Source organism: Culex quinquefasciatus, chromosome 1 (assembly GCF_015732765.1).
Source record: "Culex quinquefasciatus strain JHB chromosome 1, VPISU_Cqui_1.0_pri_paternal, whole genome shotgun sequence".
NCBI classification, from domain to species: domain Eukaryota; kingdom Metazoa; phylum Arthropoda; class Insecta; order Diptera; family Culicidae; genus Culex; species Culex quinquefasciatus.
This window is the reverse complement of record NC_051861.1, coordinates 46,017,031-46,042,203: the sequence shown is the minus strand read 5'-3', so window position 1 is coordinate 46,042,203 and position 25,173 is coordinate 46,017,031. Positions and strand designations below refer to the sequence as shown.

The 25,173-nt window shown below is 41.2% G+C and overlaps 2 protein-coding genes across 3 annotated transcripts; one reads left to right on the top strand and one right to left on the bottom strand.

Annotated features, from left to right (window-relative positions):
• Positions 1–19,015, bottom strand: LOC6035507 (glutamyl-tRNA(Gln) amidotransferase subunit A, mitochondrial). 2 transcript variants are annotated; one of them, XM_001845625.2, is made up of 4 exons: positions 18,659–19,015; positions 18,294–18,537; positions 1,574–1,753; positions 1–1,519 (listed from the first exon to the last, which is right to left on the bottom strand). In XM_001845625.2, exons 3-4 carry the CDS (start codon positions 1,604–1,606, stop codon positions 62–64), a joined length of 1,491 nt encoding a protein of 496 aa, XP_001845677.2. In that variant the 5' UTR covers positions 1,607–1,753; positions 18,294–18,537; positions 18,659–19,015; the 3' UTR covers positions 1–61. The 2 variants fall into 2 exon arrangements, with proteins under 2 accessions (XP_001845677.2, XP_038112073.1); XM_038256145.1 differs by having other exon boundaries at positions 18,294–18,528.
• On the top strand, positions 2,392–3,191 carry LOC119767480. Its single transcript, XM_038256168.1, has 2 exons — positions 2,392–2,792; positions 2,863–3,191. The coding sequence occupies exons 1-2, from the start codon at positions 2,623–2,625 to the stop codon at positions 3,080–3,082; spliced, it is 390 nt and encodes a 129-aa protein (XP_038112096.1). The 5' UTR covers positions 2,392–2,622; the 3' UTR covers positions 3,083–3,191.
• Positions 19,016–25,173: the final 6,158 nt, after the last annotated feature.

Here is a 25,173-nt window from a genome sequence, read left to right as displayed (position 1 = left end):
TTTGGTAATTTAACAATTTTCTTTATCACACTTACCTCGACTATTTCTACAAATTTCGGCTCTAGTCGTTCGTCGCACAGAGATGCTCAAACTCGACTTGGCTTTCGATCCACTTGGCCACGGTGAGCAGGTTCTGCTCGGAAAAGTTCGGTCCCATGAGCTGCAAACTGATGGGGAGTTTGTGCTCCGAAAGTCTAATCGGGAGGGAAATAGCCGGAATTCCGCCCATGTTGGCGGGTTGCGTACAGAAATCCTGCACTGCGCACTGATCTCGGTTGGTGCCCTGGACAAAATCCTCGTATAGGGGTGCGGAACTTAGGGTTGTGGGGGTCAGCAGAAAGTCTACTTTTGTGAAGGCTTTATCGAAATCTTCCGCGATGAGTCGCCGCACTTGAAGCGCTTTCTGGAAGAATTTGTCGTAATTTTTTCGCAAGAGAAAGTAGTTTCCGGTCAGGATTCGGTTCTTGACGACGCCGTTGAAGCCTTCCGCTCGTGATCGCGCGTACAGTTGTTCCGTGCTGGCGTCCTCGTCCGATCGGAGACCGAACTCAATTCCATCGTAGCGGGACATGTTGCTGCTGACTTCGCACTGGTTCAGGATTGAATAAACAAAGATTGACGCAGACGTGTAGGGAAGGGACACGGACGTTACGGTTGCTCCGGCATCCTCCAGCATGTCAGCCACCTTGGCCCAGGTGTGCAAAACCTCTTCGGAAAGACCCTCACAATGGTACTCCACCGGAATGCCAATCCGCAATCCTTTCAAACAAATCGATTCCGGAAGTTCGACTGGTTTGAAAGGCTTCTTCACCGTCGTAGAATCCCTTTCATCCGGTCCAGCAATGGCGTTCAACACGGTCGCACAATCCTTCACCGTCCTCGACAAAATCCCCGGAACATCCATCGAATTAACCAGCGGAATCAATCCATGTCTCGACAGCAACCCATAAGTCGGCTTCAATCCAACAACGCCGCAGTACGAAGCCGGATTCCTCGTCGAACCGCCCGTGTCCGACCCCAGCGCCGCAAAGCAAACCCCCGACGCTACCGCCACCGCCGACCCCCCACTACTCCCCCCAGCAATCCGGAACCGCTCCCCCTCCAAACTCTCACTCCAACAGTTCCGCGTCGGCCCGAAAATCGAATCCACCGTCCCCGAACCCATCCCAAATTGGTCCATGTTGGTCTTCCCCACCAACACAGCCCCACCCCGTTCCAACCGCTCCCAAACCGTGGCGCTATACGTCGGAACGAAACTCTCCAACATCCGAGAGGCACACGTCGTGGCGACATTCCGCGTGCAGAAATTATCCTTGACCGCAATCGTTGCGCCGTCCAGCGGGCCAAGCGTGCTGCCCGAGCGGTGTCTTTGGGTGGAGGCTTCCGCCTGCTGCAGGGCCGTTTGGGACGAGATTCGGACGAAGGCGTTCAGGTGTTTGGCGCGGTCCGAGGCCCGGTGGAGGGTGTGCTCGGTGAAAGTTAGCGGGTCCAGCGATTTCGAGCGGAAGCATTCTGAGAGCTGTTGGGGGGAAGTTGTGTGAAAAAGTTGGTTTATATAAATGACAGGAAATACCTCTCGTAAAGTGGCCGGCAGGCGGCGGTTCATTTTAATTATTTTTTTCGGTTCCTCTGAAATCTCCCAAACTGTTCCAGCCGGTGGATTTACGAAACCAGTCTTGTTTATTTATGTTCACTGACAGATCTACCTGTTTCGGTTTTCCGATCGTTCCGTTTTACGAGCCTGTCAATGAATCTGTAACAAAAACGAAAAAATCTGCAAACATGTGCAAACTGTTACCCAGTCACGAAATATTCTAGCAGAGCTGGTTCTGCCAGAATCCTGCTAGAACGGTTGAACATTTTTACTAGAATGCTGTAAGAATATCCAGCTCTGTGAGAACTCTGCTAGAATCCTGCTAGAACGTCGTGACTGGGTACCCAGTCACGAAATATTCTACCCAGTAACGACGTTCTAGCAGAATTCTTAGAGAGCTGGATATTCTTAGAGCTTTCTAGCAGAAATGTTCCACTGTTCTAGCAGGATTCGGACAGAACCAGCTCTGCTAGAATATTTCGTGACTGGGTGCTGGGTGCTAGAACGTCGTGACTGGGCAGGGCTGGTTCTGCCAGAATCCTGCTAGAACGGTGGAACATTTCGGCGTCATCCATAAAGTATGTCACGCAAAAATCGGCCAAAATAAACCCTCCCTGCCCCCTATGTCACACTTTGCCACACTGAAAATATTTACGCCACCCTTTTTTTCCAAGTGCCCAAACACTTGAATGATTCAATTAAGCCGCATCTTAGATCTAATTTGTTTGTGTATCAATTTCAATCCAATCCATTATTAAATTCAAGTGTTTTGGCGATTGACTTTTAGGTATTTTTTGACACCTTATTTTCATTCGGGTGGCTCAAAAATTACAAGTGTTTTGCTCATGAATTTGCCCCACTGTGTTGAACTATTCAAAGTGATGAGGAAAACACTTGAAATTGATCTTGTTTTGATTTGAAATGCAGGTTCGCGACAGCTTCATGAGACTTTGCTTTGTTTCCTCATTTGAAAGTTTTGGCCGTCCGGTGTGTTCGTTTTTCGCAGACCGCGTGAGTTCGCTGCCGCCATGTTCCAGTCCAGTAAATTACCTGCCCGGATTGTGACCGTGAAGATGAGCATCGCCACAAGACTGCGTCCTCGGGCTCTGGCTCCGTATGGCCAACGGAAGGGCTTGGTCTCCCGGATTCCCTGGATAGAAGCCAACTTTTGTGATAAAGTTCCTTTCCGGACTATTTGGTGAGTGGAGAGAGAATTTTTGTTGTGGGGTTTTGTTTTGATTTTTGGATTTATTTTGTATGATTCACAGGAAGGATGCGAAAGAGCTGCAGATGCCGTACCAGGAAGCGGTGCCAGTGAGAAGCAAGATTCGGATGCAGGGGCCACGCTATGCGTCATTCGGATGGTCAAGGCACAGTTTGAGTCGATGGAACCACCGCGGTTCCACCAAAGAGAATTCCGCATCAACAAGAAGATTCTCCAGTGGCCTCCATCTCCGCCGGCACCGGTGCTTCACTCGCCGACGCTGAGGAACCTCCCAGGAAGCAGTGGTGGTGTCGGGACAACCGGATGAAAAAAATTACAAAATTTTTACACACCAAGTTGTTCTTGAAGTTAGAAAATAAAAGCAGCCAAAAATTTAATTGCGCAACATCTTCTTTATTTAAAAATCGAAATCCATTTCTTTTACATGCAAACATGCATTGATTATAGAAAGAAAAGCTATTTAAAACCAATAAATATAATATTGTATTTCATGTGACGCAACACGTCAAATTCAAGTGTTTTGCTATAGAATTGACAGTATATTTTGGTGCCCAAAATTCAAGTGTTTTGCGATTGATATTTGAGTGCTCTGTACAGCAGGGTCAGATCATGTGTAGAACACTTCGATAAACCGTGGGATTTTTGCTCAGTGCACACAAGGTTGAACCACAGACAAACAGACGGGACACTCGAGTGCCGAACCATCGTACTCCAAAAACGGTTTATTCAAATTCAATTTTGTTTCGGCATCCAGTCACCCGGCGCTGATGGCGCTGCTGTCGTGACAGCACGCCCGTCTTTTCTCAGTGTGTGTCGTGTGTGTGATGCGTGTTTTTTTTTAAGTTGAGCGTGAGCACGTGTGAGGCAGCAAATGAAAACAAAAAAATTATTATGAAATTCAGAAATTCCAACGGTGATCCACTATCCAGACTTTGCGGGTCAAATTTGGGGAAGTTTCGGCCAGAGTCAGATGAGCGGCTGACTAGCGAGGGCATACCTTTTACCCCACTATTAACCAGATAGACCTGCTCCACTGCCTGCCGAAGTCGAGGCTGCTGCAGAGGCACCCGCTACTGTGGAAAAAGCCGGATCCTGTGGTGGAGTCATCTCCTTCGGAGCAACCTGCTTATCCTGCTGCTCAGATTGCTGCTGCTGGTCGTCCTTTTGGCATTTTGACGATATTGCGTCGATCGTGAGCGCCACTCTTCGCGACTTTTTTCGTCTCATTCGGCCCTTTTGGTTTTGTTGGCTGGCAACTTAATTGCGCCGTGGACACGTTACCCGCAGATGTTTCCAAACGCCCACCGTGGGGATCAATTCCGTTAGTTTTGAATTGGATTTTCCTATTCCGGCGGCCACTACTGGTGTTTTCGTGACCGGGATATCTTGTTGATGATGGTATCAGGTGTAATGGTTCATGTTTTCGGTGGAGGAGGAATCATAGACTGAACATGCAAGCAACGGGGAGGACCAGTGGTGTGGTCTCTGTCATTGTGTTGTCTTGCATCGCTGCAGGTGCTGCCGCATGATTTGCCTCATGAGGTACTGCCATTGGAAACGGAACCGACCGTGTAACAGACCCACCGTCATTTTCGGCCGTCGGTCTTGATTTATTTATTTTGATTTTGTTACTGATGATCAGCAACAACAAAATTATTTCGAAACAGCTGTTGATGTTTACAATCGTTAAGGCTTGATTGTCTCACGCATACACTGACATGACACATGACAGTAATGGGTTTGTATTGGTGTGTTTGGGCTGCGCTTCGGCATAAGCTCACCAGGCAGCGCTGACGTCGCCGTGATTTGGTGGTTTGATGAAGGACAATGGATTTCAAAAATAATTTGTATGGAGAGTCACGTCTGTTTGTCTGACAAACTGACAAAGTCTGTGGTTGAACCCCCTATCAAAAAGTACGTCACATTTTGCCAGACCACCTCCCCCTCTTGTTTTCGATGGGATTTTTTTTTATATTTTTAAAATCTCATAATTTTGGTATTTTTGGCAATTTTAATATGAAAAAAGTTAAATTATCCTAATTATTCATTTTTTAGAATAAACAATGAGATTTAAAAAAACAGTTTTGTATCTTTTAAAAATTAGAAGACCTGGTATAACATTCAAGTATTAAAAAATCTTGAAAACTATTTTTCACAGCTTTGTATCTAATAAGTTCAAACCATTTATAGCAGTTTTCTTATGAACACCCTGCTTTCAAAGCATTTATTTTTATCAAGCAAGAATTTGCAAAACATTGAAGTTCCAGCTGACAAAAAAATGTGACATTTCTATTCGAGCAGTTTTTGCTTTTTTCTACAATGTATTTCTTATGGAGCGAACTGTCAAAAATCATGATTTTTTGAGTTCCAAATCCCACTTATAGATCTGACAAAAGTTATTAGCACATAAGTGTTATTTATACACTTTTTGAGGCAAGGGGCTGGAAACTCTAATATTACTTAAGTATACTGAGTATACTAACGATATTCCAGTATATTTGTTAGTATACTAACCGAAAAGCAATAAACTGTTAGTATATTAAGATACTCTCAGTATATTGATTAGTATACTGGCGAAATTTAAAGGAAATAATAAGTATACTAACATATATTTTGATATACTGGTTAACATAATAATTATAGCTCTTAGAGTTTCCAACCCCTTGTTTTGAGGCCGGATTTCAGATATTGTGATAGAAATATTGTCTGAATCTTCCATGCGAACTATCGTTGGATAGGTTTTTTATCAGTCCATGCCGATGAGCCAGAGATATTGAAGTTGATTTGTTAAACATTGTTAAGGGGGAATGTATTGACTTTATGAATGTGAGGAATGCACCAACCACCTAAAGGTGGATTAAGTAACGTTTTTTTTAAAGAAATTTAAGTGAGATTCGGTCTCAAAAAGTACATTATTATCACTTAAGTGGTCATAACTCCAGATAAGGTAGCCAGATTTTCAATATTTTAGACGCGTTGGAAAGGTCTTTCAATAACCTATCAAACGGTACATAACATGATGGTATTTGTAATTTTATAAGATTTCCGGTCATTTATCAAACATCCGGATATATGCAAAAACACATTTGTATACATAACTTTTGAACTACATATCGAAACATTTTTTTTATACTCGATCTATGGGACCCTAAACCGATTCAATGGAGCACTTCCATTCGAGCAGTTTTTGCTTTTTTCTACAATGAATTTCTTATGGAGCGAACTGTCAAAAACTGCTCGACTGCGGGTGCTCCATTGCGACCGGTTTGGTCTAAATCGGTTTAGCCAGTGATGAGAAAACTGAGTGACAATTTTGATAACACACATACACAAAAAGAGGGACAGTCGATAGGTATTAGGGTGAGTACGTTTATCAAAAAGTTCTCGGAACAAGTTTTAGTATGGTTCCCCTTGTAGTGCATGCCCATAGGGACTTTCATGCCAAATATCAGCTCATTTGGTTGTAAACTGGCTGCGCGCATCAGGGTTAAGGCTAGTACGCTGATCGGAAGGAAAGGGGTCAAGAAATGGCTTTACGAACAGCAGAACAAAGGAGAGGGAGTGATTTCTTGGGGCTTTTCTTCACCCTCCCTGGCTTGCTTTAGCTGCCGCTGCTGCCCATTTGATTTTTTTCTTGACCGGTTTCTTCCGAAGTGCGTATACCGCTTTAAAGTTTACATGGGAATTACTTTGGAAAATTGGAACTTTTTGTTCAAACGCTCCTACAGGTCTGGGAAAATCACGCTCCAACTTCTGGTATGGTCAGGCCTATGGGGAATGGTCTGGAGAACACTTTTCCCGACGAAAGCATATGGTTTCGTTGTCCCTAGACCTGGCGCATCGGCAAACAATCCGATGTCTCCGGAATCAACGGTTTTCCCTCAAAAGGCATCCTTAGCATGCTATGAAAGCTTGATGAACACCGCGACGCCATATGTCCAAGCAGAAAAATTAGGCCTATTTGAATCAACAAAATATTGTGTTGTTTCAAATTAACGATTTTTTGTTGAAATAAATCTCAAAACCAATTGAAACAACTCTAAATTTAGAGTTGAATTTACTCTGTGTTTTTTATCGATCTCTTTTGGAAATATTAACAAAATTATTGCGTTGATTCTACCATGAACGACGTTGAATCAACTTTAATGTGTTATTTTGATTTAAATGAAGTTAATTGCTATTCACACGTGTTGCTATCTGTCAAAATGTTCAGTTTTCCTGGTTTTGATCAAGTTCGTCTAATTCGTGCCGTGCGACAATTACGTTCGTGTTATTTGATCCATGTATTACGCATGCCGTGAGCGAAGTTTTACGTGAGAAGTTAGTGCGCGGAATTTGGGGTGATTTGATCGCCACCCAACTAAGCCAACTCATCACCGACAAGCGGAAGCTGCCACCAAGTTTAGCACACTTCACAAAATTCCCCAACATATCAACCCTCTACGGAACATGACCGGTAAGCTCTTGTTATTTTACTTCAAATGCCCCGTTTTAATGCTTTTCTCACTCTTGCAGACCTCTGCAGAAAACAACGTAACCTCGATCCACCGGGGACGCCAATGGCAACATGGCCAATTCAACATGGAAGGCAATTTCACCAACTCGTTGTTTCATCAGACGGTGGCGGAGGCAAGGACACAAGGTGCGGTTCAGCAGTACTCGGACAGAACAAGGGGCCACACTCAAAGTAGCAGATTTAAATATATTTTTCCAATAAAAAATGCTAATATCGATGAATAATGCAAAAATCTGATTTGAACCTGCTTCTGTCAAATTTCGATCAACAAAGATCTGCTTAGACTCAACAAAATACCACGATTCGAAACAACAAAATTTGAGTGTTGATCCAATGCAAACATTTTGTTGATTACATTCAACAAAATATTTTGTTGAATCAAACCTCGTACAGGCTGATTCTACAAAACATTTTTCTGCGTGTCAGACAGCTACCACGTTTCCTTAGCATGCTAAGGAAAATTTGATGCTTTTTGAGGGAAAACCGTTGATTCCGGATGTGGGGTCTCGGCGCAACGGATGCAGCTCGGTAGCTGCCGGTCTTCCTCCCAACCGCCCTCTGACCTGGTGTCCGTTGCCGAGCCTCTGCCGGTCGCTCCGGACCATATCTCCAGCGCCACTCGAACCACTCGCGTCACTTCACGTGTCCTCGCTCACTGTCCCTACCAGACTGATCCTCTCCCGTTCTATCTTCTTGCTCTTACCGTCGTTCCTATCACACCGCTACCCTTGTGCCAAAGAGCGGCACACTCGGAAAGGGTCAGACCCTACACCGGAGACATCGGATTGTTTGCCGATGCGCCAGGTCTAGGGACAACGAATCCATATGCTCTCTTCGGGAAAAGTGTTCTCCAGACCATTCCCTATAGGCCTGACCATACCAGAAGTTGGCGCGTGATTTTCCCAGACCTGTAGGAGCGTTTGAACAAAAAGTTCCAATTTCCCATAGTAATTCCCATGTAAACTTTAACCCTGATGCGCGCAGCCAGTTTACAACCAAATGAGCTGATATTTGGCATGAAAGTCCCTATGAGCATGCCCTACAAGGGGAACCATACTAAAACTTGATCCGAGAACTTTTTGAAAAACGTACCCACCCTAATAGGTATATGTAAAGGTGGGTCTACTCACACATACTATCAGTCCAAATTTTGGTTTGGTAGTAATTGTAAGCGCTGTGTAAGACTGTTTGCAACGCGGCTCTACTTTGTTCTAGCTGTTTCATTTTTCAAATAGAACTGAAACAGACCATCCGCAACGCGGAGTTGCAGTTTTAATTTTCGAGCAGTATTTTGAAACCGAAATAAAACTGCTCGACGAGTTTGTTTCAAACGTGAGACGATTTAGAACTGGAATAGAACTCAGTTTCAAAAAAAAAAAAAAAACGGATATATAGAGATATCCACGTATTCTTACACACGCACTATGATGCTGTGTTGATAACCAAACGCACACAATTAAAAGCATTTTTTGAAACAACATTTAGATCAGCGCGTTGCGAGCATCGTGTTCTAGTTTCATTTCCGCCAGTTCTAAAAATTTAAAACTGCTCGCAATTTGAAACAATTATAAAACTTCGCGCTGCAGACAGTCTAAAAAGGGTGTCTAACTTAAAAGTGACTCCGTTCGTTTGACAAAAATGGAGCATTTCCATTCGAGCAGTTTTGCTTTTTTCTACAATGTATTTCTTATGGAGCGAACTGTCAAAAACTGCTCGACTGCGGGTGCTCCATTGGCGTCAAAGCAACGGGGTGTCAGTGTATTTGCGCATTTTGAAAATCGGTTTGATATAAAACCTCAGGAAAAAATATTTTCATAAATTCATTGATATTTTTAAAATTTTCGGTGTTCAAAGCATTATGTGCTCCAGGAAATGCAATCAATCCCAACACATTCCACTTCAAAAAACAATGGAGTGGAATCAATCGATGGCTTTGAGTCGATACTGCTGCCAGGTCTCTACGATTTAGTCGTCTTAACCAAACTGAGACGATAGGACTAAGCGAGAAGTGAGGCAACTACAAGGAAAGGTAAATCACTTGTTCCATTACTACGGTATAGGGTTGGCAAATTGTGTAATGGTCAAAGTGTGTCCTTCCCATGTACTACCTAGTAGAAGCTATTTGTGTGTATCCTGGAGTGTTGTGTTTGCCTTTGTGATAATGATGTTGAAGGGTGTTGTTTGTCTGCCGGTCTGCATCGGATTGCAACTTCAGGAACGTGTCTGGCAACAAACAACTGTTGGACGTTTGATGTGTAGGTATTAGAGTGTAACAAAACTGACTTTTTGGCGGGCATTCAGGGGTTTGTTCCGGTGGGCATACTGTGCATCACTTTTTTTTCCGTGCATCACTCTACGAGTTTGGTTGCTGTGCATACCGGAGAGTCTTGAAATATAATTTTACCGTGAAATCAATCAAATCTCGCCGAGATAACTGGTGCAGTCAGAAAGATAACTGGAGGACTCCAGCTGTTGGCGTTATCTGATACAACCCTGCCTGGAAAACAGTGGAAAACGCGCTGGAAAATTGTGGGTATCGGGCAAGTAAACACAACAACAATGATTTGTATCGTCACGCGAGCGTAACCTTCATGTGAGTCATCTGAACTGTGTCAACCAAATTATAGCACAATCAATCCGTAACACTACTATAATAAGATCTGTCAAACGTTTTCGTCAATCAACATGCCGGAGTATCAGTGCGTGATCTGCAATTTACGCGAAAAAAGCCTGTCCAAATTGTTGAGATGTGGACAATGCAAGAGCTGTGAGCATGTGAAATGTAAAGGTTTATCTGCTGAAGCCGCCGACGCACTTCGCCAGGGACCTTATTACTGTTCAACGATGTGCGAATTGGTCCCCCAGATGAAAACAGTGATCACCGAAGTGAAGGAGATGAGGGGTGAGCTGAGATCAGTTAAAGTTACAATGGATGATCTGGAGAGCTCCCACACTTACCTCTCCGGACAGATGGAGGACCTCCTACAGGACATCAAAACCCTCAAGTCCGACCAAGCATCACTCAGGAAGCACGTTTCATCACTGGAGGGGAAACATGATACTGTCAGCAGCAAGGTGGATCAACTCGAACTGGAGGTCGACCGTTTACATAGAACGGCCATCTCCACTCATGCTGTTGTTCTTGGTATCCCGAACAGGCCACACGAAGTACCCGAACTTATCATCAAAAAACTTGCTGCTGCTGTCGGGATTGTCCTCCCTGATGAAGCCATTCTCGAAGCATCTCGCCTGGTACCCAAGGAGACAAGCTCGTCTAAAACACACCCGATCAAGGTCGTCTTCAGCCAGGAGCAATACAAAGAGGAGCTGTTCACCAAGAAAAAACAACACGGTCCACTGGGCATCTCAGATGTTGATCCGGAATTTGCTGGTATTGCTGGGAGGGTCACTTTGCGCGACGAATTGACCCAGTACGGTCTGAGGCTGCTGAAGAAAGTCCGCGATATTCAACTCGATGCTGATATTAAATTTGTCTGGCCGGGCAGAAACGGAGCTGTACTGGCCAAACGAACGGAAAATTCTAAAACTGAAGTCATCCGGAACCTGAAAGATGTGGATCGTCTTGAGCGTACGAGCAGCAAACGACTGCTGAACGTGTCGTCGGGCAATGCAACATCACCGTTGGAGAGTGGACCGAACCCGAAGAATCGTCGCCAATGAGTCGGGTCACACATGCAGCTGTTTTTATTTGTATTAATTTCTTTTATCAATGTATTGTAATCGTAAATATTCAGATATTGAACAATGGATAATAAATAAACACAAAAATCACACCCGAACGACTTTAAGAGTCTTGCAGTTAAACATTCGCGGAATAAATGATCTAGATAAATTCGACACTTTCAAGGAAATTTTGCAGCGGTACTCATCGCGCATCGATGTAGTTGTGCTTGGCGAAACCTGGCTTAAAGCTGACCGAACTGGATTGTACCAGCTGAATGGCTACAAAGGGATATTTTCCTGTCGTACTCATTCACATGGTGGGCTTGCCGTGTTTGTGAGATCGGATTTGACCATTGAAGAAACCATCAACACGACCTACGAGGGATTCCATCATATCAGTTGTACTATCAAAACATGTGGGAAGTACATTGATGTTCATGCAGTGTACCGACCTCCCCTCTTCGACTTCAACTTACTTCTGGCCAGATTTGAAAGCATCATCAGCAGCGTTCGTAGCGGACATGAACTAATATTAGTAGGAGATATCAACATCGCAGTAAATGACCTGGAAAACAGCAAAACCATCGAATATCTGCAGTTGTTGGAGTCGTATGAAGTATCTATGACTAACACTGAAACAACAAGACCAGTAAGCTCGAACATTCTGGATCACGTTATCTGTTCTGAAAGACTGGCAGAGGCTGCGGTGAATGAAACCATAGTATGTGAACTAAGCGACCATTGTCTCATTATGTCTACGTTCGAGATTTCAGCCCCGACGCTGGTGAAATTGCTTCACAAGGACATCGTTGATCATCGCCGTTTGGAGGAACTGTTCGTTAATTCCATGGCAGGGTTGTCATCCACACTGACGGCAAACGACAGATTGTGTTACGTGATTGATAGCTATAATACAGCGCTCGAGCAATGTAGGGTAACCGTGCAAGCCAAACTGAAAGGACACTGTCCGTGGATGACATTGGACACTTGGAAGCTGTTGCACATTAAGGAAAAATTATTGGAAAAGTCCCGGAAAAAAACCCACCGACGAAAGGCTAAAAGTGCTCTTGCGGCATGCTTCCAATAAACTAAATGCAGCCAAGGCCAAAGCGAAGCGAAACTATTACACAGGAAGGTTGGAAAACTCCAATCAAAGGAACACCTGGAACGTGGTTAACGAGGTACTTGGGAGAGAGCGATCTAAATCTGCCATTCAGGCTCTCAACTACAATGGACGAACTATCAGCGAAGGGACAGAAATTTGCGAGTGCTTGAACGAATATTTCTGCAACGTGGGAAAACATCTTGCTGATTCAATAGTAAGCGATAGAGATATCTTCAAGTTTGGAACGCTGAAACGTCTCGATAACTCAATCTTCCTGAGCCCGTCAACCATCGCCGAAGTGAGCAGTCTAATTCAAGGCCTGAATCCAAAAAAGTCTGCCGGTCCTGACAACATACCAATATCATTCGTCAAGAATCACCACTCGTTTTTTGCCGCTCTGCTGGTTGGAGTTTTCAACGAGATCATCCTCACTGGGCAATTTCCGCAGTGCCTTAAGATTGCGAAAGTTGTACCTTTTTTGAAATCTGGCGATGCTAAGGAATCGAATAATTACCGTCCAATCTCAACTCTATCTGTACTCGACAAGATCATCGAAAAGCTGATTGCATCCAGGCTGGTCGACTACTTGAATCGTTTTGAACTCCTCTTTTCCCACCAATACGGGTTTCGCCAAGGATCCAGCACCCTCACAGCTGCTGTTGATCTTGTAGATGCTATCTACAGTGCCATGGACAGTCAGAAATTTGTCGGAGCCCTCTTCATTGACCTTCGCAAAGCATTTGACACCATTGACCACACCCTACTCATCAAAAGCTGAATTACGCGTTTGGAATACGAGGAGTTGCAGAATCTCTCATTAGGAGTTATCTGGACGACCGATCGCAATTTGTTGTTGTTGGTGATAGTAGGAGCTCCTCAGTCCTATTTCTATCGGTGTACCACAGGGGAGCAACTTGGGGCCGCTGCTCTTTCTCATGTTCATTAATGACATCGCCGAACTCCAAATCAAAGGTCAACTTAGGTTGTTTGCGGACGACACTTCAGTTTTCTATGAGAACACTCGCTTGGAGACATTGCAGAACTTCACCAGACAAGACATCGTCCTGTTGAATGGATACTTCAAAGCCAACCTTCTTTCGTTAAACCTGTCCAAAACAAAATTCATGGTTATACACTCATCAAGAAGACCAGTATCGCCGCACGATGAGATCGAGTTCGAAGGCCATCGCATCGAGGAAGTTCCAGCCTTCTGTTTCCTGGGTCTGACTCTCGACGAAACCATGACTTGGGGTCCTCACATAGAGGGTCTTAGAAAGAAGCTCAGCTCGCTATGTGGTATTCTACGCAAGGTATCAGCATTCTTGCCACGTACGTGTCTAGAGAGCATCTACTTCTCGTTGGTAAACTCTCGGCTACAGTATCTTGTGGCAATCTGGGGACAAGCAACGAAACAGCAGCTGCGTGGACTTCAAGTCATCCAAAACCGTTGCATGAAAGCCATCCTACACAAACCGTTCCTGTACCCCACCGTGCAACTGTACTCGGACCCATCCAAACCTTTTCTTCCGATACAAGCCCTCAGCCAATACCAAATCCTACTACAAATGCATAAAATCGCCACCGTTCCAACATTGCACCACAACAGTGCGGTCAAAAGGAGAGTAAACATCCGGTCATCCAGACAAGCTGGTAGTTTTGTCCTGGAAAAACCAAACACGGAGATGGGAAAGAAGAGATTGGCTTTCCTTGGATCCAAACTCTACAACGATCTGCCTCCTTCCTGCAAAGCCTTAACCAGGTTACATGCGTTTAAGTATCAACTTAGACGCATCCTAAAACAAAAAATTGACTGCTATCTGCCATAACCCTTACCGTCACTACTCAAACAAATGTTCTTTCGTTTCGTTTCCGCCTCCACCGCCAGCGCCGCCCCTCGCCCACCGCCCGCCACCACCCATCGCCCACCGCCCGCCACCACCCATCGCTCACCGCCCACCATCAGCCACCGCCCACCGCGCGCCATCACACAATTAAGCACATGCTAGCAACCCTCAAAACCAATTTTGTTTAACTTAGTGTAAAAGTATATAAACACACACACACACACACACACACACACACACACACACACACACACACACACACACACACGTATTCCCTTAAAAGAGCTATTAGCTCACTGGGAATTATAATTGTATTACATGTCAGTAAATTTTGAAAAGATGAGAAGGTTACATGCCTTGCTCCATAAATGCAAAAAGAATAATGTTGCAAAAAAAAGAATCAACAGTATATAAAAGAAAAGACAATCCGAGCCTAACTTCGTGAAAATTGAAGTAGGTAAATAGTTCAAACAACATAGTTTGAAGTGCAAAAGTCGGTCTTTTCAAAAAAAAAAAAAAAAAAAAAAAATCCCAAATATGAGCTTGATTGGACGTAACAGGAGCTGGCGCTCCGCCTTTCAATTATAAATGGGATTTAACCCGTGAAAATACCTTTTTTCAAAAATGTATATTTTTGAGGTACTTTGGCTACCAATACGTTTACCAAAAACATCACTGGCGTGTAGGCCAGCTCCTTGCACATCTTTTGGTATATATAACATTGAAGTTTGGAGCACTCCGGAGCTCGGTACAGACCTTCAAAGATTGGATTTTTGCCTTCCTCACTGAGGTAAGGCTATAATCCTGCTCTAAAAATGAACTTCCTATAAAAACGTCGTAGACCCACCTTCATGTATACATATCGACTCAGAATCGAAAACTGAACAAATGTCTGTGTGTATGTGTGTGTGTATGTGTGTGTGTATGTGTGTGTGTATGTGTGTGTGTATGTATGTATGTGACCAACAAACTAGCTCATGTTTCTCGGCACTGGCTGAACCGATTTGACCCGAACTTGTTGCATTCGACTTGGTTTAGGGTCCCATAGATCGAGTTTTATACAGATTGAAGTTTCGATAAGTAGTTCAAAAGTTATGTATAAAAATGTGTTTTCACATATATTTGGATCTCACTTAAATGTATGTAAACTATGTCCGGGTCCATCATCCGATCCATCGTTGTTTAGGTTATCAAAAGACGAGTCCAAAACATTGAAGATCTGGCAACCCTGTCTCGAGATATGGCCACTTAAGTGATATTGATATACTTTTTTGATGCCGGATCTCACTTAAATGCATGTAAACTATGTCCGGGTCCATCATCCGACCCAACGTTGTTTAGGTTATCAAAATACCTTTCCAACGAGTCCAAAACATTGAAGATCTAGCAACCCTGTCTCGAGATATGGCCACTTAAGTGATATTGATGTACTTTTTTGAAGCCGGATCTCACTTAAATGTATGTAAACTATGTCCGGCTCCACCATCCGACCTATTGTTGGTTAGGTTATCAAAAGACCTTTCCAAAGAGTCTAAAACATTGAAGATCTGGCAACCCTGTCTCGAGATATGGCCACTTAAGTGATATTGATGTACTTCTTTGAAGTCGGATCTCACTTAAATGTATGTAAACTATGTCCGGGTCCACCATCCGACCTATTGTTGGTTAGGTTATCAAAAGACCTTTCCAAAGAGTCTAAAACATTGAAGATCTGGCAACCCTGTCTCGAGATATGGCCACTTAAGTGATATTGATGTACTTTTTTGAAGCCGGATCTCACTTAAATGTATGTAAACTATGTCCGGCTCCACTATCCGACCCATCGTTGGTTAGGTTATCAAAAAACCTTTCCAAAGAGTCTAAAACATTGAAGATCTGGCAACCCTGTCTCGAGATATGGCCACTTAGGTGACATTTATGTACTTTTCTGAAGCCGGATCTCACTTAAATGTATGTAAACTTTGTCCGGATCCATCATCCGACCCATCGTTGGTTAGGTTATCAAAAAACCTTTCCAACGAGCCCAAAATATTGAAGATCTGGCAACCCTGTCTCGAGATATGGCCACTTAAGTGATATCGATGTACTTTTTGGAAGCCGGATCTGAAAAATAGATGAAACTTGTGTACAGCCACTGTTGTGAGGAAGGCTCCAACCACATAGGTGGATTAAGTTAGTTTTTTTTTGAAAAATCGGCCCCGGCACAATGGCATTGAGTCGGACGAACGAAAGTCATAACTGGACGGATAATTGAATTAATGTAAATCCACCGCATTCGTGATAAAACATATTTTTATATAAATTAAAATTTTATATAAATTGAGAATAAACTGAATGCAAAGATTTTGAACTATGTATCATGATATTTTATTTGTAATCAATAGTTTTTTTTACAATCCCCAATCTTTTGTCTCACATTGTTCCAAATATATGGAAACTCGTTGAAAACTGTTTAACATATGACTAATGAAGCAGGTTGGTCATAAATGCATTATTAATTGAGGGTCAAACAAGTTTTATTGGAATCAGTGCCCAGGGAGCAATTGCTATCGAGTCAGGCCAGAATTTTGTATACCCCCAATCTGCGATGCAAATTTAAAGTTTATGCTCGTTTAGCTCAACCCAATTGATTTGATAGGACGTAATAACAATAATAGTAATAATGGATGGCTGATTAATTTAGATTTATACGGCTGGGTCCGGTTTTTGTTATATTTTATCTGCACAAACAAACTTATGGTGTGCTGGTGTTTTCCATCAACATCAATTGTACAAATAAAAAAAAATTGACAATTAAATTATCTTGGAAATTGACTTTGGGTATATTTCGCTTCCTTTTCCCTTTCTGGCGAGGAACTGATTTGTCTGGTTGCAGTTGCATATGGCATAACAGTACAAGATAGATTAAATTTTCTTGTTCTCGCTGCGAAACTTAGATGCTCAACGTGAGTGCTGAACAAATTAAACTAGCAGAAATGCGGTCGGAGATTTCCCACGTGGAAAGTGAGCATAGAGTTTGCTGAAAGGATCTACCAACTGATTACGGGTAGAGTGAATCTAGAACGGAGCTGGTAGTACAATTTTGAATATTATATGGTTATGGGCGGGATCCACCCTAACCAGCACTCCCAGCAAACTGTTGATTCTGCGAAAGGTGTGTACTCTTGGAAAGTCACGTCTGGGAAGATATGTTTTGGAATTAAGATTTCCGCGCGCTCGGTGAAATCTAACAGAACGGAACACAAGTGCTGAGAGTTCTGCAATATTTGCTTGAGTTAAAGTTTGAGCTTTGCTTGCACTCTACTGCTTTTTGCAATTCCCACGAGGAGGGTTTGCCGTTGTTTGGAGGGGGTGTAAGTTGGTTTTGATTTTCCCTCAAAACTACTGTTGCTGGCTGGTTGAAGATTCAATTATAGTCACTTGTTTGTTGTTAGTGTGAAAATGAAGCTGGGTAAGTAAGGTTGGTGAGTTAAACCGATGATTTTATGAAGTGAAATTTAAATTTTGCAAAATTACATAATTAAAAACTGAAATATGACATGGATAGACATGGATATTATAAAATATTAGAATATAATAAATAAAGATGTGGAAAACTGGCATAAATGTGAGATACCTACTTGTTTTATCTCATTTTTTTTGGAGAAAATTACATTTTCTAGTGTCGCAAGCAAATGAAGACGATTTAAAGACATTTTCCCTTCAATCGCTTTTCCGAGAAAATTCCTCTTATCTTAGCGAAAGCTGCCATTACAACATTGTAATTGCTCATCATGCCCACAGTAGACAGCTGCTGGCACATACGTTTTTGCTTTTCATCCTGTCTTGAAAATGACGTAACGTCGGAAAATTCCGGCAGAACAGCTGGATATGGGAAAGTAATCTCTTTCAAAAATAAAAGAAAATATGTTCCGTCAAGAACCTTCACGATCCACGGGGCTTGAGTAATATTCTTAAAACTGGGGAGAGTTTACTTGAGGAGGCTAATGAGATTATACGTCTGGGCTGAGGATGAACAATCTTTGTTTCATAGGGACTAATTCATACATCGGTTTCGTACATCGTTGTTTGATGCTGTCTCGATATTACTGAATTATCATAATTTTTCAATTAATCACTGACAGCCATGAACAGCTACATGAGTACATTATTCGCAGGAGGGAATATGCATCTTGTTTGTCATAGACTACTGTAAGAAGGTGATAATCTAATCAATGTTTTGCTACAGGAAAGTAATGGGACAACAACATGATAATAAAAAAAACACTTGTTATGATTTAAGTTTAAACTAAATATAATAAAAAAAATATATTATGATTTCTCACCTTACGGTAAATTTGCCATCAAAATGCCTCAAAACGCTGTCCTGACATAACAATAATTATCCGGCGACACTGTGTTAAGTACACCCAGCAAACACTAACATCCATGTTGGAGCAGCATAAATTTGCATAACGCCTCCACCACCGCGGCTCCACCGTGTGAACTTGTCCGAGGATTGTCCGGCATAATCTGGTTCGATCAAGTCTAGCCAATTTCGACATCAACGCTTTCCTTGTTCTGCATTAGCTTAATTTGATGAAAAATATTAGATATTGTGATGCGCATGGTATCAGATACAATAATAAAAAAAATCCCCTACAAGCCTTTCACTCTAACGTAAATCCATGAAAGTTGACTTATTGATTACCTGCAATTAATCTCGTCAACCACAAATCCATTTATTTCCCCACATCAGTACGCAACAAGTTACTTTGTGTGGATGAAAAATTAAATTCCAACCACAAGACTCTCTTTACATACGGATATAGACAAGTGAAGTCTCAGTTATCCTTCGAACTAATTCATCATAACTTTACCAGCCCACCCACTCCGGTTGAAACTTTCGACGAGTTCTAATCACAGCCTAGCAGTTCCAAAACCGCACCACTTTAGACCGACTGCCAATAACCAGACACTCACAATCCCTCTTTCCACAGTTTTACGTTTTTCGATTGAGCAATCACTTCGTATATGTATTAGGGCGGGTTAAATTTTACTTTTCACCGTCCATTACAGGGCTGAATTGTATGTGTATACTGAGCCAAATTTGAACCATCCTACACAGGAAAAAAAAATTATGGTAATATTTATCAGGAAATGGTGACAGATTTTGTGGCGAAAAAAAAGTGTAATATTACATCAGGAATTGGTGAATTTTCATCAGTTTCTGATGAATATTCATCAGGTTCACATTTTTACACATTTTTTGATTAATATTAATCAAAAAATTAGTAATATTCAACCAACCAAATTTTCAACATTCCAAAATTAAACTTTTTTTGCTGTGTAATACGTTTGCTGAGGCAGAGAACAACTTGCCTTGATTTGCAAAGACGGATCGCACACATATTCAACCGATTACTTCTTCTCTATAGGCAATTTTCCAGTGTTGGAATTTGAGCGAGAAGAAGAAAAGCATTTCTCGCTCGTGAGCGAGAGAACTTGTAGCACTGATCTCTTCTCGCTCGCGCTCGCATTTCTGTTCACGTTCTCGCTCCCGCTGCGCCTCGTGCTAGCCGTTCGTCCCAAGCTATCAATCAGGATTATGGAAGCGAACCAGGCGATGGTATAGAGGTGTAACTTCAATCGCTGTGTTGTTTTTTGTTCGTTTCTAACACGTTCAACTTCAATTCTGGCAATTCTGGTTCGCGAGAAAGCCCGTTCGCGAGCGGAGAAGAGCAAGGGCAATGGAGCACTTCCATTCGAGCATTTTTAGCTTTTTTCTACAATGTATTTCTTATGGAGCGAACTGTCAAAAACTGCTCGACTGCGGGTGCTCCATTGGTGAGTTTCTCTCGGCAGCTCGAGACTCGCGGCGAGAGCTCGAGAGAGAGAGAGAGTAATTTTTCTCGCAAAAGCGCGAAAATACCAACACTGCAATGGAGCACTTACATTCGAGCAGTTTTTGCTTTTTTCTACAATGTATTTCTTATGGAGCGAACTGTCAAAAACTGCTCGACTGCGGGTGCTCCATTCTCCACTCTCTACTAACCAGAGACTTAAACCGAATGTCTGATGAAACATGACTCCATATTTATGATCCGCTTTGCGATTCTTCCCACAGTTAATTCATGATGCAACTACTGACGATCCCGTAGGAAGAATTCAAGACACGGTGTTTTTTTTTGCCGGAAAAGTTACTACACTTTTTTCCAAAAGTTTCGAGTGTACATTAGATTTACATTATATAATATTCGAAATAAGAGAAAAATTCCAAGTTTTTCACAAATCTACTTTTCTTTTATTTTCTCAAATAACAAATCTGGAGCTACACTTGAAAAGGGCCCATAATAACAATAACAGTTGAAAAAAGACCATAAAACTTGAAAAGTGCCCTTAATAAGTTTGACAGCTGCAACTTTTTTGCAAAAGAACAAATAATTGAATGTCAAAGTACTGATATGGCTACATAAGAGGCACGCTAGAATTAGATGCTGTTCCCCTATTCATCGGACACATTGAAATTATTTTAGGACCAAGAAAACACACCGTCAAACCAACATAGCTGTTGATGCGCATGTAATAACATAACCTCGATGTAGGCGGAAGCATAGCAGACAAACCGAAATCGATTGCAATTGCAAGTACATCGGATGACAAAGATATGCGCTGCACCGAGAGCCATGACATTTGCTAGTACGGTATGTATGCTTAAGATGCAAACGTTGATCCATGTCTTAAATCAAAAAGACTTGATATGGATGAATGATTGATTGATTGGTTGCATAAGAATAGTTATGTAGAGATATTCATGGATACAAATTGGATTCATCTTTGTTTTATTATTCTTGACGTGATCAAAATCACATTGAACTCTTGAATTTTAATCGACACGTTATGAATCACATTTTCTTTATCTAAATTTTAGTGCAACTTTTCAACTTAAATTCAACTTCCCTCCTTCATATGAAAGAGTTTGTTTTAATGAATACATGGAATGAGCTGATTCTTTGCCTGCGTGCATCGTAAAGTGCACTCCCGCGAAACTAGAACAACTTCATCGTGAAAAATATGCGCAACAACCGATTTGAATAGAGACACTCGAAAGTGACTGGTGATGATACTCTCGGTGACACTTCCTCACTATAGTATGGGTGGGTGTGCAGCAGTCAACCACCATTGCGCTCGTTTGCCAGATGGAAACGAAACAAGGAAAAGTGGTTTTTCTTTCGTGCTGGAAAATATGGCATGGTGCGGTTTATTCATGCTTCCCTTTTCTGAGTGAGACACTTGAATTTTCGCTCATGAAGTGATGTGATGAAATAGCAATTACTCTGTTTATGTTGCACAACGTGGGAATTGCACGGTTTACAAGTGCACCCAATTAAGGACAGCTCGAGTGGTTTGTAACTGAAGCAGGAATTTTCATGAAATTCATATCGCCATTCTAGACTCGGAGAATTTCATTAATTTATTTGACTGTAGGTATCTTCGTTTATCAATGGCACTCAGAACGGTGCTCGTTACGATATTTCATCTCCGCATTCAGCGAGAGATTGATATGTTAATTTCTCGAGTGTCCTGCAACCGAAACGATTTAACTGATATTTCCGACAATCTGCATGTTTAAAATTCCACTCCCGCGCTCAGATTCCTCGCAGCCACAATTAAAGCTCCCTCTTTCCCCACTTCCATTCATGCATGTGAGCCTGCTGGCGGACTTGCTGATGTGCATTATTGTGGGTGGAGGAGGTGCGCATTCATGATTTCGACGAGTTTCGTTTTGTGACGTGAATTTTTCATTCCCATTAATTACTCATATGACGCGCCGTCATTCCCGAGCTGCTGCCCGTGATGGTCATCCTGGCGCGGAATATGAGGGTTGGTCCTTGCATCGGATGTTCCCGACGTTCTCGCCGCACGTCGGACGTGAATAAAACATCAAACGGACCACACACGTTCCACATCACATATCTTTGCTGCTGAATTGTCGCTTTTCCCCAAAAGGTCGGTCCAGCGAGCTTCATGGTGGATCTTATCTCTTCCCTGATGGGCAAAGAGCTTTGGACCTAGTTCAGCTTGACTACGACAAATCTGTCACCTGGCAGCACGCCTTGTCTGCGCAGTGGTTATCCAGAATACCAAGCAAAAAAATCTACGGCAGCATAAAAACTTATCAAAAAATTTAATTAAGGGAACACAGCAATCAATGAAGTTGTTGTCTTCTTATTCCAAAATGGTCTAACTTATGGAGCCATTCCTGCAACATCCTCACTGTAAAAATAAAGCAGTTCTCTCAGAATTCAGTCATTCGATTTTTTTTTGTATTTTTTAATTCGACTGAAACTTTTTTGGTGCCTTCGGTATGCCCAAAGAAGCCATTTTGCATCATTAGTTTGTTCATATAATTTGCCATTTGTGATTTTTTATTTAATTTTTTGTCACTTAAACTTGATTTGTCAAAAAACACTATTTTTATATTTTTTTTATTTTTTGATATGTTTTAGAGGACATAAAATGCCAACTTTTCAGAAATGTCCAGGTTGTGCAAAAAATCTTTGACCGAGTTATGAATTTTTGAATCAATACTGATTTTTTTTTCAAAAAATCAAAATGTTGGTCGCAAAAAATTTTCAACTTCATTTTCAGATGTAAAATCAAATTTGCAATCAAAAAGTACTCCAGTGAAATTTTGATAAAGTGCACCGTTTTCAAGTAAAATCCATTTTTAGGTGACTTATTTGGTAATAGTCGCAGTTTTTCATTTTATTAAATTAGTGCACATGTTTACCCACTTTAAAAAATATTTTTGAAAAGCTGAGAAAATTCTCTATATTTTGCTTTTTTGAACTTTGTTGATACGACCCTTAGTTGCTGAGATATTGCCATGCAAGTGTTTAAAAACAGGAAAATTGATGTTTTCTAAGTCTCACCCAAACAACCCATCATTTTCTAATGTCGATATCTCAGCAACTAATGAAACATTTGTGAAATTTTCCGATCTCTTCGAAAAAACGTTACTTAATCCACCCTTAGGTGGTTGTTGCCTTCCTCACATTTAGAGGGTAATGCTATCCAAAATAGATACACAAGGGTGGACCTTTCAGTGCTCTATCAACTTGATTCATTATTCATACCATCAGATTGGGTAGGCAGATCTTCATAATTCAGGGCACTTATGTGCTTATAACTTTTGATAGGGTTGTCAAATCTGCAATCTACTGAAGTCGTTGGAAAGGTCTTTTGATTACCTATCCAACGGCAGGTCGCATGATAGATCCGGACAACGTTTTCATCGAAATATATGAGATCCGGCCTCTAAAAAGTGCATAAATAACACTTAAGTGCGCATAACTTTTGATAGGGTTGTCAAATCTTCAAACTTTTGAACTCGTTGGAAAGGTCTTTTGATCACCTATCCATCAACAGGTCGCATAATAGATCCGGACAACGTTTTCATCGAAATATATGAGATCCGGCGCGCATAACTTTTGATAGGGTTGTCAGATCTTCAAAATTCGGAACTCGTTTGAAAGGTCTTTCGAATACCTTTCTTAAAATGTATAACATGACGCGGTTTTTTTTTACAAAAACCACCCTTTTTACAATCTTCCATACTTTTGTTAGAATCGTTTTTTAGCATAACTTTTGAAGTACTTTACTAAGCTTTATAATTTTCAATAGCGACTTACGGGACCCCAAGACGGATCGAATGAGACCAATACGGTCCAAATCGTTTCAGCCAGTGCCGAGATAATCAAGTGCAAATTTTTTTTATCAACATCCCACCACACACACAGACATTTGCTCAGAATGTGATTCTGAGTCGATAAGTATACATGAAGGTGGGTCCAGGAGGTCAAATTACGAATTTCGTTTTTCGAGTGATTTTATAGCCTTTCCTCAGTAAGGTGAGGAAGGCAAAAATACTTTCAAAATTTTTAAATCAAGACAATTATTTCAAAATGGCCGAAAATTCAACATTACGCCCTTTTTAAATGTATGTCTTGATTTAAAAATTTCGAAAATATTTTTTTCGAAAAGCTCGAAAAATTTCACGAATGTTTAATTTTTTAACATTGTAAATCAGACTATTAGTTGCTGAGATATCGACATTAGAAAATAGTGGGTTGTTTGAGTGAGACTTAGAAAACATCAATTTTCCTGTTTTTAAACACTTGCGTGGCAATATCTCAGCAACTAATGGTCGTATCAACAAAGTTCAAAAAAACAAAATGTAGAGAATTTTCTCAGCTTTTCAAAAATATTTTTTTTAAAGTGGGCAAACATGTGCACTAATTTAAAAAAATGAAAAACTGTGACTATTTTTTAAAAAGTCACCTAAAAATGAATTTTACTTGAAAACGTTGCACTTTATCAAAATTTCACTGGAGTACTTTTTGATTGCAAATTTGATTTTACATCAAAAAATGAAGTTGAAAATTTTTTGCGACCAATATTTCGATTTTTTGAAAAAAAATCTGTATTGATTCAAAAATTTAAAACTCGGTCTAAGATTTTTTGTACAACCTGGAAATTTCTGAAAAGTTGGCATTTTATGTCCTCTAAAACATATCAAAAATAAAAAAAAAATAAAAATAGTGTTGTTTTGCAAATCAAGTTTTAGCGACAAAAAAATTAAATGAAAAATCACCACATTTTTTTTACCGTGTGCCATTTTTTTTTCCAGTGTAGTCCATTTCCATACCTACCACTTTGCCGAAGACACCAAATCGATCAAAAATTCCTTCAAAAGATACAGATTTTTGAATTTTCATACATTATTTTTGTATGGATAGCTGGCAAATTTGTATGGTAAATTATATGGACAAACTAATGATGCAAAATGGCTTCTTTGGGCATACCAAAGGCACCAAAAAAGTTTCAGTCGAATTAAAGCATACAAAAGTTTAAATTCTAAAAAAAGACCGATTTCGTAGAAAATTGCTCAATAGTCAAGCCGTATTGTAATTTATTTTATGGGCAGTGCTTTAGGGGATGAATAAAAAATCATATCAATAGTTCCCGTAGTTTTGAAGATACTAAAATATCTGTAACAAAAATCTTGGTGCAGAAGCTCTGGTTGATGTGCTCCGTTAAATCATGTTCAAAATCTCTCACATCACACGAAAACGAGTCGGCTCAAAAAGCAAGCAAAACAATATTTACAAATTCAAACATTTCACGATGAGTGCTAAAAAATCTTTAGTTTGACGTTCGTGA